Below are 18,750 nucleotides of genomic sequence, written 5' to 3'. Positions count from 1 at the left end.
GCCGTAACTAGGTGTGTGCCGATGGTGCCTTGCCCACAGCGCAAATGCACTGAGGGCGCACCATCGGGCATCACACCTGCTAGCGCCAAGCCCAGACTGCTGAAGGCGGCGGCGCCTGTGTCCCACTGACGGCGCCGCCGCCAACCCGTGTCCCTCTGAAGCCGCCGCCCACCCGCCTGGACACAACCGTGTCCTGCTGAAGCCACCGCCACCTGCCCACCTGTGTTCCGCAACTTCCTCTGAACTTGAAGCCGCCTCCGCCCGCCCGCCTGTGTCCACAGGCAGGCGGCGGGCGGCTTCAAGTTCAGAGGAAGTTTTCAAGCCACTGCGGTGTCTGTGCAGCCTTCTCAATGGCTAAGTGGCAGCCCGGCCCCCCTCCCCTGCAATACGGAAGCCGCTGCCGCACACCAGACTCCTGCTGCTGAAGCCGCCACCCGCCTGCCCACCCACCCGTGTCCCCGTGAAGCCGCCACCGCCCGCAACAGCACGTGACTACACTACACTATATTACACTACACTTCAATACAGTACACTACACTACACTATATTACACTACACTTCACTACAGTATATTATACTACACTTCACTACACTACACCCTAAGGGTAGGAGGGGGGGGGTGTAAGGGGGACTGGCTGCCGTACTGTGTTAAAGTGGGACTTTGTCTGCTGTAATGTGTAAAAGGAGACACTCTCTGCCGTAATGTGTAAAAAAGGAGACGCTGTCTGCCGTAACGTGTAAAAGGGGGACGCTGTCTACCGTAATGTGTAAAAAAGGGGACGCTGTCTGCCGTAATGTGTAAAAGGGGCTCTACCTTGTGTAGTGGCGCTACTGTGCGGCGAAATTTGAATAATGGTGACTACTGTGCACCATTATATGAATAGGTATTATTTTGTGGCCACACCCCTTCCATGTGAAGCCACGCCCCTATATTTTTTGCACGCGCCTACGGCGTGCACTGCTGCCGGTTTGCATTAAAGGGGGGGGCGCTGATGCCGTTTCTTGCACACAGCGCTAAAATGTCTAGTTACGGCACTGCCACTAGGTATACATTGATGAAAACTACTCACTGGACAAAGCCACCATCCCTGATCAATGAGAAGAGGGCAACTTGATTCAGATTCATGAGAGTGACAAACTGAAGACCACTTGTAAGATCTGTAACAGTCATTTTTAGCATACTGTGGTATCACTTGGACTGAGAAACACCATGGCTGCTTTTGAGCATCTTGAAAATTACATTATTTAAGATACTGTATCCTTGACCATTATGTTGCGGCATCCCTGATTTTGGTAACAAGAGCGCCATCCACGACCAAAAAGTTGCATGGACTCTCAGGAATGGAGCGTAACCCTGAGGCATGCCCATGTTTTCATCACTTTGGGGAAATCACACCGGAGACTCACCCTACACTGCCGGATCCTTCTCTCTAGGTCTGCACCACCCTAGTGTTGCTTCTGCATTATATCATTGTTTACTTTTTACTAGCCTCTCCACGAATATGTCCAGATAGTTTTTCTATGCTTATGCACCCACTATTTCTTTGCAAATATGTATTGATGATATTTCAAGAAATGTTTTTTCTCTAGCATCCATAAGGGATATTGGGGACAGATTAGTACGATGGGGTATAGATGGGTCCAAAGGAGCCAGTACACTTTACATTTCTTCAACTGGGTGTGCTGGCTCCTCCCCTCTATGCCTCCTCCTACAGGTCAGTTTACAAAAAAGTGCCCTCAGGTGAGGATGCACACTCTGCAAGCTCCAGAGTTTTTTCTTCATTTTCTTTTAAAGTTTTATTTATTTTGGTATACTGTTTGAGCAACAGCATACCTGCACTGTGGGAGTTGGGGGGGGGGTCACCGGCCTCTTGAGGTGCAGAGCCGCTTCCCCGCTGCAGGACCACCAACCTGAGGGGCTGTTTCTTCAGCGGGGCATGGTGCCTTGGCTGTCGCAGCCGCAGCATGCCGCACACCCCTAACACTGCCTGAAGGTGTTCATCGGTGGTGAGCTAGGGGGGTCCCCCGGTTTACTGTGTGGCAGAAGCACGGGTGAGGCGTATGGGTCCCTCCTGGGGGGGACCCGCTGTAGCCCCTGTGTGAGATTGGCTAATACACCTTGTACAAAGCATTTATGTGAGGCTACAAACACTTAGGAGACATGGCCAGTATAAAGATTACACAGTAGCTCTGGCGCCATTTCGGGGGGTGGGCTCAGCGGCATTTTGGTGCCTTCCTCTGCATAAGCAGCAGCAGCCTCATACAGCTCCTCCATAACGGTCACACGCTAGTTCACTGGTACTGGGTGTAGAGGGGGAGAGCCGCTATAGTGTGCATGAGTAACATCCCTCTCTGAAAATTTCAAAGACAGTCTCACTGTTTATACAGTATGTTTATGCGAAACGATGACAGCCTCACTGGGACTGTGCAGCGTTGGGTGCGCTGGTGTCCTCTCTCCTGTGTCTCCTCTCACATGCAATAGGGCAGGTTGGTATTGTATTTCAGGCTGTGTTGTATTATACCTATTTTCTTTTCACAATGGTAAAACAGAAGTCATGCAGTGTTTGTAATGCTAGATTTTCCCCTAGCTCATCTGGTTCAATCTCATGTGAGCAGTGTAGTCAGTCATTACAATGTGCATGAGAGTCCAGAGCCCTCCCGGCTCGGGGCTATCAAACTATGATGCCTGATATGTCATCTCAACTCACTGCAAATGCCAATAAGACTCAGGAACTGCAACAAGCAGTGGCAAGTCTAACTGCTAACCAGCCCTGTCCACTACAGGTGCACAAAAACGTGCTTTACCTGCACTTCTATCAGATACTGATGATGATGATATACAGGATGATGGGGATGATGTGGACCCCTAAGCGGGGATTCCACCCCTACATACACAAGGTATTGAACCCCTCATATTGGCTATCCAGAATGTGTTAAAGCTTCCCCTGGAGGATGCTAATACTCAGCAGTCATTTTTCCTCCCACAAGACAAACTGACAATCACTGACTCCATGGAATTGGATGATTTATTTAAAATAGCCTGGAAGAATCCAGATATAAAATATCAGGTGTCCAAACGGTTTTGCATCGCTTTACCCCTGAAGGCAGGAAATTCTGGGAAGAGTCTCCAGCAGTAGATGACTCTGTCTCTCGCCTATCTAAAAAGGTGGTACTCCCTGCTCCAGGCTCCTTTATGGTAAAGGACCCGGCAGATAGGAAAATTGAGACCACTCTGAAATGTATCTACACTGCTGCAGGTGTAGCTCAAAGACCGATCATTGCAGATTGCTGGATGACCCATGCAATTCATTCCTGGGCTACTCAAATTCAGGAGGGTCTTGTGGGTGATATGACCTCAGTTATTATTGTAACTTTCCTGAAACAAATTCAGGACACGGCTAGAGTCCTCTGTGACTCCCTTAAAGAGATTGGCAGTATTAATGCGAGGACCACGGCAATGGCTGTGTCTGCGCGCAGAGCCATATGGTTACGTCAGTGGATTACTGATGCTGACTCCAAACGTGATGTGGAATCTCTTCCTTTCACAGGTAAATGGCTTTTTGGAGGTGAATTGGACGCATGGATTTCCAAAGCTACTGCTGGGAAATCCACGTTTCTCCCTTTGGGGGCTCCGCCTGCTAGGTGTACCTACCCGGGACCATTTACTCAGTCCTCCAGATTTCTACCTAGGGCCAGGGGTGCCTCCAACACAGCTAGAGGCTCCAGAGGTAAACCTAAGAAACCAGCCATTGCTGGATCTCAGTACCAGAGCACCAGTTCTGCTTCCGCGAAGACTTCAGCATGACGGTGCCTACCCAACCCAGGGGGATCTTGTGGTGGGATCTCGGTTACATCACTACAGCCACATCTGGGATGGTTCCTGCCAAGATGCTTGGGTAAGGGACCTTATCTCTCAGGGTTACAAGCTGGAGTTCGACGGTGCTCCTCCCCAATGATTTTTAAAATCAGGCTTGCCAGCTTTGGAAAATATGCGTGATACTCTACTGCTGGCCATAAACAAGCTGGTCCAGTCCCAGGTCATTGTTCCAGTACCCCTACAACAACGAGGACAGGGTTACTACTCCAGTCTGTTCATAGTACCAAAACCAGACGGGTCTGTGAGACCCATTCTGAATCTGAAGTCCTTGAATCCTTACCTGATGGTTTTCAAATTCAAGATGGAACCTTTGAGAGCAGTGATTGCAGGCCTGGAACAACAGGAATTCCTAGTGTCCTTGGATATCAAGGACGCTTACCTCCATATCCCAATTTGGCCTCCTCATCAGGCCTATCTGCGGTTCTCCCTACTGAACGATCACTACCAGTTTTAGGCGTTACCCTTCGGCCTGTCTACAACTCTGAGGGTGTTCACGAAGGTGATGGTAGAAATGATGTTTCAGCTCAAGGTCCAGGGGGGTCAATGTAATTCCATACTGATGATCTCCTGATAAAAGTGAGTTCCAGGGAGCTTCTATTGCTCCATATAGATTGCACTATCCAACTTCTGTCTCACCACAGGTGGATCCTCAATCTGCAGAAGTCATACCTGGAACCATCTCAGCGGTTCCTGTTTCTGGGGATGCTCCTGGATACTGCAGCACAGAAAGTGTTCCTCCCAGAGAAAAAAGTGAGAACACTTCAAGAAATGGTTCACATGGTGCTCCAACCTGCTCGAGTATCCATTCATCTTTGCATAAAATTGTTGGTAAAGATGGTGGCCTCGTACGAGGCAATACAATTCGGAAAGGTTTCATGCCAGACCGTTCCAACTGGATATCCTGAACAAGTGGTCCGGTTCCCATCTTCAGATGCACCGGATGATTGGGCTGCCACCCCAGGCCAGGATTTCACTCCTGTGGTGGCTACAGTCTTCCAATCTGCTAGAAGGTCGACGCTTTGGGATTCAGGATTGAATCCTCCTCCCAACGGATGCGAGTCTGACAGGATGTGCTGTCACCCAGGTGGCACTGCTCCAGGACAGGTGGTCTGCCCAGGAAGCCCACCTTCCAATCAACATCCTGGAGCTTCAGGCCATCTACAATGCTCTGATTCATGTCTCGCCTCTACTCCGCGATCGGGCGATCCAGGTTCAGTCGGACAACGGCACAGCTGTGGTGTACATCAATCGACAAGGAGGGACAAAAAAACACAGCCTGCATGCGAGAAGTGTCAAGAATACTCTTCTGCATGGAAAGAAATGCAAGAGCACTGTCCACAATATTCATTCCGAGGGTGGACAACTGGGAAGCGGACTTCCTCAGTCACCACGATCTCCACCCAGGGGAGTGAGGACTACACCCTGAGGTGTTTCAACAAATCATTGACAGGTGGGGCTGACTACAGATCAACATGATGGCCTCTCGCATCAACAAGAAGCTTTGTTGGTATTGATCGTGAACCAGAGACCCTCAGGCGAGCGCTGTGGATGCGCTGACAGCGCCTTGGCCTTATCAGCTGGTCTAACTTTTTCCTCCAATTCCGTTGATCCCCAGGGTACTCAAGAGGATCAGGCATCAAGGAGTGCAGGCTATCTTGATTGCCTCGGATTGGCCCCGAAGAGTGTGGTACGCGGCTCTCATGGACATGTCCGTAGAGGACCCTTGGCCTCTGCAGCTACGAAGAGATCTACTTTAGCAAGGACCGTTCGTCTACCCAGACTTACGGTGGCTTTGTTTGACGGCATGGAAGTTGATCGGAACATCCTAGCTCACAAAGGGCTTTCCAAAAAGGTCATTGCCACTATGGTGCAAGCCAGAAAACCAGTGACGTCAAAACACTATCATCATATCTGGAGGAGATGTCTCTTTGTGTGAGGAATGCACATATCCATCTGCAGAATTCCACTTGGGGAGATTCCTTAGTTTCCTGCAGGCTGGAGTGGATAAAGGCTTACGTCTTGGATCCATTGAGGTCCAGATTTCAGCTCTTTCTGTCTTCTTCCAGGAGAAGCTGGCTCTCCTGCCAGAAGTTCAGACCTTCTTGCAAGGGGTGCTTTACATGCAACCTCCGTTTCTGCCGCCAACCGCACCTTGGGATTTGGATGTGGTGTTACGCATTCTACAGTCCTCCAGGTTTGAACCTCTGATGACGGTAGAAGACAAGTACCTCTCGTTGAAGATGGTGATGTTACTGGCCCTGGCTTCTGCTAGTCGTGTCTCCGAATTAGGGGCCTTATTGTGTAAAAGTCCCTACTTGGTCTTTTACGAGAACAGAGCATAGCTCAGGACTAGACAGCAGTTCCTACCAAAGGTGTTCTCCGCATTTCACTTGAATCAACCTATTGTGATTCCATCCAGTTCTGGCACTCCTGCCCCTACGGAGGCATTGAATGCAGTGCGAGCCTTGAAAATCTATGTCAAGAGGATGGCTTGGATCAGAGAGACGGATTCTTTGTTCGTGCTGTATGAAGTGCGGAAAAAGCAGTCTATTGCTCGTTGGATTCTGCTTACTATCCAACAAGCCTATGTGTAGGCAGCCTTAACTGTTTCACAGACTCTGAGATCAGTGGGGTCTTGCTGGGCAGCTGCCCGTGGAGTCTCGGCCCTCCAACTGTGCCGAGCTGCTACCTGGACAGGGAGGAACACCTTTGTGAAGGTCTACAAATTTAATATTGTTTCCAAAGAGGATACCCAGTTTGGGCAGGCAGTGCTGCAGATGTCTCCGCACAATCCCACCGATTCTGGAAGCTTTGTGACATCCCCATCGTACTAATCTGTCCCCAATATACCTTATGGATGCTGGAGAAAAAAGAATTTTAAATACCTACTGGTAAATCCTTTTCTCGTAGTGCATAAGGGATATTGGGCACCAGCCCCTGTGCGGTGACTTTCTGCAGGTTCTCTGTTAGGTGTTACCTGTTCAGCTGTTGCTGTTAATGTTGCCAGCCGTTGCTGGCCCGGTTATGTTTTGGTGTGCTGGTGTGTAACTCTCACAACGCTTATTGGGGGTCATTCCAAGTTGATCGCTAGCTGCATTTGTTCGCAGCGCAGCGATCAGGCAAAAAAATGGCAGTTCTGTGCATGCGTATGCGGCGCAATGCGCACGTGCGACGTATGGGTACAACAAACGATGCAGTTTTGCACAGGGTCTAGCGATGCATTTCAGTCGCACTGGTTGCTGTAGAGTGATTGAGATGAAGTGGGCATTTGTGGGTGGCAACTGACCGTTTTCAGGGACGGAAAAACGCAGGTGTGCCAGGGAAAATGCAGGTGTGGCTGGGCGAACGCTGGGCGGGTGTGTGACGTCAAATTCGGAACTGAATAGCACTGAGTAGGTTTTGAGCTCTGAAACTACACAAACATTTTTTGCAGGTGCTCAGCGATACAACCGTTCGCATTTCTGCTAAGCTAAAATACACTCCCAATGGGTTGCGGCATAGCGTTTGCACGGCTGCTAAAATCTGCTAGCGAGCGATCAACTCGGAATGACCCCCCATTGTTGTTATGTTCCTTCTCTCAAGTATGTCATTCTCTTTCGGGCACTGTTTTACCTATAACTTACCTGTAGGATAAGGCATAGAAGGGAGGAGCCAGCACACCCAGTTGAAGAAATTTAAAAGTCACTGGCTCCTTTGGACCCGTCTATACCCCATCGTACTAATCTGTCCCCAATATCCCTTATGGACTACGAGAAAAGGATTTACCTGTAGGCAGTGGTGGGATTCAGCCGGTTCGCACCGGTTCTTCAGAACCGATACCTAAAGTTAGGTATGGTTCTTAGAACCGGTTGCTAATTGCGTGGGTGCTCCCGGGCCCGAGCATCCATGGACCGCGAGGAGCACCCATGGAATCCGCCGCTGCCCCAGTAGCGCTAGCCGCCGCTGCCCTCGCAGTAGATTGAGACACGCTGGGAGCTGCGGAAGTGCTTCTGTACCATAGCAATGTTAAAAAAAAAAAAAAAAAAAATGGCCGCCGCCAAGGAGGAGACAGATGCTAGAGGTCACATTTGACCTCTAGCACCTGTCTCCTCGGCGGCGGGCATTTTAAGAGGGTGTTTTTTTTACACTGCTGTGACTGCTATGGTACAGAAGCGCTTCCGCAGCCCCCAGCGCGTCTCAATCTACTGCGGGGGCTGCGGGGGCTAGCAGTAACCACTGAAGTCCGCACCCACTCTTCTCAACTTTACTGGGGCAGCGGCCAGGAGATACCTGGCAACACGCAGGAAACCCCTGACAACGCACAGGAGACCCCTAGCAACGCACATGAAACCCCTGGCAACGCACCTGAGACCCCTAGCAACATGCATGAAACCCCTGGCAACGCACAGGAGAACCCTAGCAACGCGCATGAAACCCCTGGCAACGCACAGGAGACCCCTAGCAACATGCATGAAACCCCTGGCAACGCACAGGAGACCCCTAGCAACGTGCATGAAACCCCTGGCAACGCACAGGAGACCCCAGGCAATGTAAGTGGCATTATTGTGTGTGGGCATAAAATGGTGTCAGGACCATAACTGTGTGTATCATAATATGTAATTGGCATTACAGTGTGTGGCATAACGCATAATGGGTGTTATTTGAGTATTAAATGCATGAATTATTAAACTACCTTTCGGTATACTTAAAATGGTCATTAGGACATAGAACCGGTTGTTAATTTATTTGAATCCCACCACTGCCTGTAGGTATTTAAAATCCTATTTTTTCTTAGTATCTTCGAGGTTCATTCAAATACAGGTGATGTCCATGATGTGAAGTACCAGAGAAACCTTTGGCATCCAGCGACATTGCAAGTATTTACTCACACCCCATAGTGGACATTACAACGTGAACATTACATTTTTTCAAAGTATTCACCAGGGGAATCTATGCAAAGCTGCATGCGCTCATACCACTTGGTGAAGCAGTCTGACCAGTCCAAAGCAAAGCAGGTACAGTATGTCTTCCTTATGCTGGATGAAGGGCTCCACTGCAGCTTCCGATGACTCAAAAATTAATCCCACTCATCTTGTGCTTGATTTGTAAGAACACAAAGAAGTCACAGGGGGCCAGGTCTGGACTGTATGATGGGTGACCAAGATCCTGGATGTGTTCATGGGCCATCAAATCTGCCACTTTCTTGGACTGGTGGGCAGGTGCATTGTTGTGATGTAGAAGGGTAACGTGAGCTTGAGTCTTTGGACAACACTTGGAAATGGCTTCCAGTACTTGCGACAGGCAATGGTTGGCATTCCAGTCTCCAGCGATGGTGCGCTGCTGCTTGCTTGATTGGTATCATAGCTACATGACCAGTCATGGACACAAAAACAGCCACCATCTGCTTGGCCACGCTGCGCTTACATTGCAACTTCTGTGGTTTCAACCGCCGGAGTCGATACCGTAGATCAAGGATTCATCATCACTCATGATTTCCCAGACAGATGTTGAATGACTGCCATCAACCTGGCCAGCATGTTGTGGACCAAGTCACCCAAACCTCCTTCTGCTCTTGAGTCAGCTGATGGGGCATCCAGCGTGCAGATACCTTGCTCAGGCCAAGCTTTTCATGGAGTATCAAGCGGATGGATCCCGATTAGTTGCCTACTGTATCTCCTTTTCTAACTGGTCCATGGTCAGCCTGGTGTCCACCTCAAACTATGGACCGCACGGCATCAATGTTGTCCTCGGTGATGGTGGACACATGTTGGCCACAGCGCTCCTCATCTTTCAGGGACCGTCTTCCCGGCACGGAAATTCTGCAAATCACTCAAACAGAGTGGTTGGGAATGGTTGCTTCTTTCCCAAATGTAAATCATGGCTCTCCAGCGGCCTCTGTTGAGCTTAATAACGAGTTTGTGAAGGAAGTGAACAAGCTGACTTCTTCAGTGTGCAGTGCTATTTATATACAGTTCTGTGCTTTGACATTTCACCAGCACTTTAGTCAGAGATCACAGTTCACAACCAGACAGATTGTGTGTACTCTACCTATGCACTGCACTGATAAAGTATTGCACACCCCTGACATACAGCAAATATGTACAGATTATAACGGTCATTAATCTAGCAGAGCTTGTAACATGGCAGTTAGGAGCTGATTGACTGGTACTTTATCTCTCTACACTTTATCTCTCTCAAATAATTGGTCAATATCTCCCTAAATATAGAGTTATAACTAGAGATGAGCGCCTGAAATTTTTCGGGTTTTGTGTTTTGGTTTTGGGTTCGGTTCCGCGGCCGTGTTTTGGGTTCGAACGCGTTTTGGCAAAACCTCACCGAATTTTTTTTGTCGGATTCGGGTGTGTTTTGGATTCGGGTGTTTTTTTCAAAAAACACTAAAAAACAGCTTAAATCATAGAATTTGGGGGTCATTTTGATCCCAAAGTATTATTAACCTCAAAAACCATAATTTACACTCATTTTCAGTCTATTCTGAATACCTCACACCTCACAATATTATTTTTGGTCCTAAAATTTGCACCGAGGTCGCTGTGTGAGTAAGATAAGCGACCCTAGTGGCCGACACAAACACCGGGCCCATCTAGGAGTGGCACTGCAGTGTCACGCAGGATGTCCCTTCCAAAAAACCCTCCCCAAACAGCACATGACGCAAAGAAAAAAAGAGGCGCAATGAGGTAGCTGTGTGAGTAAGATTAGCGACCCTAGTGGCCGACACAAACACCGGGCCCATCTAGGAGTGGCACTGCAGTGTCACGCAGGATGTCCCTTCCAAAAAACCCTCCCCAAACAGCACATGACGCAAAGAAAAAAAGAGGCGCAATGAGGTAGCTGACTGTGTGAGTAAGATTAGCGACCCTAGTGGCCGACACAAACACCGGGCCCATCTAGGAGTGGCACTGCAGTGTCACGCAGGATGTCCCTTCCAAAAAACCCTCCCCAATCAGCACATGATGCAAAGAAAAAGAAAAGAAAAAAGAGGTGCAAGATGGAATTGTCCTTGGGCCCTCCCACCCACCCTTATGTTGTATAAACAAAACAGGACATGCACACTTTAACCAACCCATCATTTCAGTGACAGGGTCTGCCACACGACTGTGACTGATATGACGGGTTGGTTTGGACCCCCCCCAAAAAAGAAGCAATTAATCTCTCCTTGCACAAACTGGCTCTACAGAGGCAAGATGTCCACCTCATCTTCACCCTCCGATATATCACCGTGTACATCCCCCTCCTCACAGATTATCAATTCGTCCCCACTGGAATCCACCATCTCAGCTCCCTGTGTACTTTGTGGAGGCAATTGCTGCTGGTCAATGTCTCCGCGGAGGAATTGATTATAATTCATTTTAATGAACATCATCTTCTCCACATTTTCTGGATGTAACCTCGTACGCCGATTGCTGACAAGGTGAGCGGCGGCACTAAACACTCTTTCGGAGTACACACTTGTGGGAGGGCAACTTAGGTAGAATAAAGCCAGTTTGTGCAAGGGCCTCCAAATTGCCTCTTTTTCCTGCCAGTATAAGTACGGACTGTGTGACGTGCCTACTTGGATGCGGTCACTCATATAATCCTCCACCATTCTATCAATGTTGAGAGAATCATATGCAGTGACAGTAGACGACATGTCCGTAATCGTTGTCAGGTCCTTCAGTCCGGACCAGATGTCAGCATCAGCAGTCGCTCCAGACTGCCCTGCATCACCGCCAGCGGGTGGGCTCGGAATTCTGAGCCTTTTCCTCGCACCCCCAGTTGCGGGAGAATGTGAAGGAGGAGATGTTGACAGGTCGCGTTCCGCTTGACTTGACAATTTTGTCACCAGCAGGTCTTTCAACCCCAGCAGACCTGTGTCTGCCGGAAAGAGAGATCCAAGGTAGGCTTTAAATCTAGGATCGAGCACGGTGGCCAAAATGTAGTGCTCTGATTTCAACAGATTGACCACCCGTGAATCCTTGTTAAGCGAATTAAGGGCTGCATCCACAAGTCCCACATGCCTAGCGGAATCGCTCCCTTTTAGCTCCTTCTTCAATGCCTCCAGCTTCTTCTGCAAAAGCCTGATGAGGGGAATGACCTGACTCAGGCTGGCAGTGTCTGAACTGACTTCACGTGTGGCAAGTTCAAAGGGCATCAGAACCTTGCACAACGTTGAAATCATTCTCCACTGCACTTGAGACAGGTGCATTCCACCTACTATATCGTGCTCAATTGTATAGGCTTGAATGGCCTTTTGCTGCTCCTCCAACCTCTGAAGCATATAGAGGGTTGAATTCCACCTCGTTACCACTTCTTGCTTCAGATGATGGCAGGGCAGGTTCAGTAGTTTTTGGTGGTGCTCCAGTCTTCTGTACGTGGTGCCTGTACGCCGAAAGTGTCCCGCAATTTTTCTGGCCACCGACAGCATCTCTTGCACGCCCCTGTCGTTTTTTTTTTAATTCTGCACCACCAAATTCAAGGTATGTGCAAAACATGGACGTGCTGGAATTTGCCCATATTTAATGCACACACAATATTGCTGGCGTTGTCCGATGCCACAAATCCACAGGAGAGTCCAATTGGGGTAAGCCATTCCGCGATGATCTTCCTCAGTTGCCGTAAGAGGTTTTCAGCTGTGTGCGTATTCTGGAAAGCGGTGATACAAAGCGTAGCCTGCCTAGGAAAGAGTTGGCGTTTGCGAGATGCTGCTACTGGTGCCGCCGCTGCTGTTCTTGCGGCGGGAGTCCATACATCTACCCAGTGGGCTGTCACAGTCATATAGTCCTGACCCTGCCCTGCTCCACTTGTCCACATGTCCGTGGTTAAGTGGACATTGGGTACAACTGCATTTTTTAGGACACTGGTGAGTCTTTTTCTGACGTCCGTGTACATTCTCGGTATCGCCTGCCTAGAGAAGTGGAACCTAGATGGTATTTGGTAACGGGGGCACACTGCCTCAATAAATTGTCTAGTTCCCTGTGAACTAACGGCGGATACCGGACGCACGTCTAACACCAACATAGTTGTCAAGGACTCAGTTATCCGCTTTGCAGTAGGATGACTGCTGTGATATTTCATCTTCCTCGCAAAGGACTGTTGAACAGTCAATTGCTTACTGGAAGTAGTACAAGTGGGCTTACGACTTCCCCTCTGGGATGACCATCGACTCCCAGCGGCAACAACAGCAGCGCCAGCAGCAGTAGGCGTTACACGCAAGGATGCATCGGAGGAATCCCAGGCAGGAGAGGACTCGTCAGAATTGCCAGTGACATGGCCTGCAGGACTATTGGCATTCCTGGGGAAGGAGGAAATTGACACTGAGGGAGTTGGTGGGGTGGTTTGCGTGAGCTTGGTTACAAGAGGAAGGGATTTACTGGTCAGTGGACTGCTTCCGCTGTCACCCAAAGTTTTTGAACTTGTCACTGACTTATTATGAATGCGCTGCAGGTGACGTATAAGGGAGGATGTTCCGAGGTGGTTAACGTCCTTACCCCTACTTATTACAGCTTGACAAAGGGAACACACGGCTTGACACCTGTTGTCCGCATTTCTGGTGAAATACCTCCACACCGAAGAGCTGATTTTTTTGGTATTTTCACCTGGCATGTCAACGGCCATATTCCTCCCACGGACAACAGGTGTCTCCCCGGGTGCCTGACTTAAACAAACCACCTCACCATCAGAATCCTCCTGGTCAATTTCCTCCCCAGCGCCAGCAACACCCATATCCTCCTCATCCTGGTGTACTTCAACACTGACATCTTCAATCTGACTATCAGGAACTGGACTGCGGGTGCTCCTTCCAGCACTTGCAGGGGGCGTGCAAATGGTGGAAGGCGCATGCTCTTCACGTCCAGTGTTGGGAAGGTCAGGCATCACAACCGACACAATTGGACTCTCCTTGTGGATTTGGGATTTCGAAGAATGCACAGTTCTTTGCTGTGCTGCTTTTGCCAGCTTGAGTCTTTTCATTTTTCTAGCGAGAGGCTGAGTGCTTCCATCCTCATGTGAAGCTGAACCACTAGCCATGAACATAGGCCAGGGCCTCAGCCGTTCCTTGCCACTCCGTGTGGTAAATGGCATATTGGCAAGTTTACGCTTCTCCTCCGACAATTTTATTTTAGGTTTTGGAGTCCTTTTTTTACTGATATTTGGTGTTTTGGATTTGACATGCTCTGTACTATGACATTGGGCATCGGCCTTGGCAGACGACGTTGCTGGCATTTCATCGTCTCGGCCATGACTAGTGGCAGCAGCTTCAGCACGAGGTGGAAGTGGATCTTGATCTTTCCCTAATTTTGGAACCTCAACATTTTTGTTCTCCATATTTTAATAGGCACAACTAAAAGGCACCTCAGGTAAACAATGGAGATGGATGGATTGGATACTAGTATACAATTATGGACGGGCTGCCGAGTGCCGACACAGAGGTAGCCACAGCCGTGAACTACCGCACTGTACTGTGTCTGCTGCTAATATATAGACTGGTTGATAAAGAGATAGTATACTCGTAACTAGTATGTATGTATAAAGAAAGAAAAAAAAACCACGGTTAGGTGGTATATACAATTATGGACGGGCTGCCGAGTGCCGACACAGAGGTAGCCACAGCCGTGAACTACCGCACTGTACTGTGTCTGCTGCTAATATAGACTGGTTGATAAAGAGATAGTATACTCGTAACTAGTATGTATGTATAAAGAAAGAAAAAAAAACCACGGTTAGGTGGTATATACAATTATGGACGGGCTGCCGAGTGCCGACACAGAGGTAGCCACAGCCGTGAACTACCGCACTGTACTGTGTCTGCTGCTAATATAGACTGGTTGATAAAGAGATAGTATACTCGTAACTAGTATGTATGTATAAAGAAAGAAAAAAAAACCACGGTTAGGTGGTATATACAATTATGGACGGGCTGCCGAGTGCCGACACAGAGGTAGCCACAGCCGTGAACTACCGCACTGTACTGTGTCTGCTGCTAATATATAGACTGGTTGATAAAGAGATAGTATACTCGTAACTAGTATGTATGTATAAAGAAAGAAAAAAAAACCACGGTTAGGTGGTATATACAATTATGGACGGGCTGCCGAGTGCCGACACAGAGGTAGCCACAGCCGTGAACTACCGCACTGTACTGTGTCTGCTGCTAATATAGACTGGTTGATAAAGAGATAGTATACTCGTAACTAGTATGTATGTATAAAGAAAGGAAAAAAAACCACGGTTAGGTGGTATATACAATTATGGACGGGCTGCCGAGTGCCGACACAGAGGTAGCCACAGCCGTGAACTACCGCACTGTACTGTGTCTGCTGCTAATATATAGACTGGTTGATAAAGAGATAGTATACTCGTAACTAGTATGTATGTATAAAGAGAAAAAAAAAACACGGTTAGGTGGTATATACAATTATGGACGGGCTGCCGAGTGCCGACACAGAGGTAGCCACAGCCGTGAACTACCGCACTGTACTGTGTCTGCTGCTAATATATAGACTGGTTGATAAAGAGATAGTATACTCGTAACTAGTATGTATGTATAAAGAAAGAAAAAAAAACCACGGTTAGGTGGTATATACAATTATGGACGGGCTGCCGAGTGCCGACACAGAGGTAGCCACAGCCGTGAACTACCGCACTGTACTGTGTCTGCTGCTAATATATAGACTGGTTGATAAAGAGATAGTATACTCGTAACTAGTATGTATGTATAAAGAAAGAAAAAAAAACCACGGTTAGGTGGTATATACAATTATGGACGGGCTGCCGAGTGCCGACACAGAGGTAGCCACAGCCGTGAACTACCGCACTGTACTGTGTCTGCTGCTAATATATAGACTGGTTGATAAAGAGATAGTATACTCGTAACTAGTATGTATGTATAAAGAAAGAAAAAAAAACCACGGTTAGGTGGTATATACAATTATGGACGGGCTGCCGAGTGCCGACACAGAGGTAGCCACAGCCGTGAACTACCGCACTGTACTGTGTCTGCTGCTAATATATAGACTGGTTGATAAAGAGATAGTATACTCGTAACTAGTATGTATGTATAAAGAAAGAAAAAAAAACCACGGTTAGGTGGTATATACAATTATGGACGGGCTGCCGAGTGCCGACACAGAGGTAGCCACAGCCGTGAACTACCGCACTGTACTGTGTCTGCTGCTAATATAGACTGGTTGATAAAGAGATAGTATACTCGTAACTAGTATGTATGTATAAAGAAAGAAAAAAAAACCACGGTTAGGTGGTATATACAATTATGGACGGGCTGCCGAGTGCCGACACAGAGGTAGCCACAGCCGTGAACTACCGCACTGTACTGTGTCTGCTGCTAATATAGACTGGTTGATAAAGAGATAGTATACTACTAATATTATATATACTGGTGGTCAGGTCACTGGTCACTAGTCACACTGGCAGTGGCACTCCTGCAGCAAAAGTGTGCACTGTTTAATTTTAATATAATATTATGTACTCCTGGCTCCTGCTATAACCTATAACTGGCACTGCAGTAGTGCTCCCCAGTCTCCCCCACAATTATAAGCTGTGTGAGCTGAGCAGTCAGACAGATATATAATATATATAGATGATGCAGCACACTGGCCTGAGCCTGAGCAGTGCACACAGATATGGTATGTGACTGACTGAGTCACTGTGTGTATCGCTTTTTTCAGGCAGAGAACGGATATATTAAATAAACTGCACTGTGTGTCTGGTGGTCACTCACTATATAATATATTATGTACTCCTGGCTCCTGCTATAACCTATAACTGGCACTGCAGTAGTGCTCCCCAGTCTCCCCCACAATTATAAGCTGTGTGAGCTGAGCAGTCAGACAGATATATATAATATTATATATAGATAATAGATGATGCAGCACACTGGCCTGAGCCTGAGCAGTGCACACAGATATGGTATGTGACTGAGTCACTGTGTGCTGTGTATCGCTTTTTTCAGGCAGAGAACGGATTATAAATAAAACTGGTGGTCACTATCAGCAAAACTCTGCACTGTACTGAGTACTCCTAATGCTCCCCAAAATTAGTAAATCAAGTGTCTCTCTAATCTATTCTAAACGGAGAGGACGCCAGCCACGTCCTCTCCCTATCAATCTCAATGCACGTGTGAAAATGGCGGCGACGCGCGGCTCCTTATATAGAATCCGAGTCTCGCGATAGAATCCGAGCCTCGCGAGAATCCGACAGCGTCATGATGACGTTCGGGCGCGCTCGGGTTAACCGTGCAAGGCGGGAAGATCCGAGTCGCTCGGACCCGTGAAAAAAAACATGAAGTTCTGGCGGGTTCGGATTCAGAGAAACCGAACCCGCTCATCTCTAGTTATAACGATTACAAACAATGCATTAACATAAGCATATATACTGTACATTCTTGTACTGTACCTTTTTAGAAACGACAGATGTGCGGGTTCAGAGTTACCCGCATTTATCCGGGTTCACTTTGATCTCAAAATAGCATCTTATTGGCTATCCGCCTGTCACATGTTTTGGATAGCCAATAAGAAAATTCTGGAATAAGTATGAACTTAAGCTAATTTGGCGTTAAGAACTGAGTGAATCCGAACCCGCACATCTCTACTAGAAACAGTCCTCATCTTCTTCCTTAATACTAATAGGATTAATATAGTAAGTCTAATATTACCTGATGTAGTGTTTTATAAGGTTTCTTCATATTAAAAATGTGCAGGTTTCCGATGATTGGTAAAGGTTTAGGTCCAGGAGGAAAATTGTGATAAATATTTCTCTTGCGTCCATAAATAAGAATTGCCACAAAAAGACATAGAAGAATTGATAGAAGTATTGGGACTGGATCCATAATATTCATGGTATTAGCAAAATGTTTTTACTATAAAAACAAAATATATATATATAAGCAATATATAAAAGCCATAAACCAATTCATTAAAAGTCAGTTCTTATCTCTGATGCCATGTAGACAAATATGGAGGACTTGGGACTTAAAGTATTATCTCAAGTGTGTGAAGAGATATGTAAGTCTCCTGATGGGAGTTTCTGTGGATGGGATGCGGTGAATTTACCTACAATCAAAATCAGATAATCAAAATACCCACAGCCATTGACCGATGGTCAAAATCCCGACATGGTCAAAATACTGACATTTAAAATATCGACAGATCAAAAAGTTGACATGAGTTTTTCATGATTTTTTCACTGAAACTGACTTGTTCATACCTTACCATCCCAGTGGACCTGGAGGGGCAATATAATAGTGTTTTCGAAGCGCTCGCCATGCAAGGGGATGCGGTAAATTTATACAGTGTCCATGTCGACCCATGTCGACATACACAAAAAAATAATGAAAAAGGTGTGTCGATTTTTTGACATGTTGACATTTTAAATATCGGTATTTTGACCTTGTCAGTATTTTAAATGTCGGCATTTTGACCATGTTGGGATTCCGGCCATCGGTCAATTGTTGTCGGTATTTTGAACGTCGAGATTTTGATTGTAGGTATTTCATACTAAACCCCTGTAGATGAATCCATCTGTGTTACATTTCCACGTCCTTACCTACAGTATATTTTACCTATACTTGCATACTGCATCCCTTATTACCACCAACTGAAAAACAAAACAACATAATTAGGAAAAAGTTTCTTTCTTATTTTTGCTCTTCTTGTCCCATGTAAAAAACTTTAAACAACATTTTTCCCCCAATATCCTGCAGGCAGAAGGCCCTAGCTGAGAAAAAACAAGTAGAGCATTTGTAAAATAACACAAATGAATTAGATAGTGGTTCCAATGTGGTAGGTCATTAAGAGGTGAAACCGTGCAGTGACAGGTACTGTAACTCAGCCTATTGCTGTATCTTTGCATAATACCTTAGTCCAGTGGTTCCCAAACTGTGT

At 47.2% G+C, this 18,750-nt stretch overlaps 1 protein-coding gene across 1 annotated transcript in view; it reads right to left on the bottom strand.

Moving 5' to 3' along the window:
- Positions 1–17,707, bottom strand: part of LOC134910840 (cytochrome P450 2C5-like) — a 103,976-nt gene extending 86,269 nt beyond the window's left edge. The window contains exon 1 of the mRNA XM_063919223.1: positions 17,523–17,707. Within this exon, the coding sequence (XP_063775293.1) occupies positions 17,523–17,705 (183 nt within the window). The 5' untranslated portion in view covers positions 17,706–17,707. The remainder of the gene's footprint in view (positions 1–17,522) is intronic.
- Positions 17,708–18,750: the final 1,043 nt, after the last annotated feature.

The sequence above is a fragment of the Pseudophryne corroboree genome, chromosome 4, assembly GCF_028390025.1.
Source record: "Pseudophryne corroboree isolate aPseCor3 chromosome 4, aPseCor3.hap2, whole genome shotgun sequence".
NCBI classification, from domain to species: domain Eukaryota; kingdom Metazoa; phylum Chordata; class Amphibia; order Anura; family Myobatrachidae; genus Pseudophryne; species Pseudophryne corroboree.
Note: the sequence above shows the minus strand (reverse complement) of the source record. Positions and strands in the feature narration are given on the sequence as shown.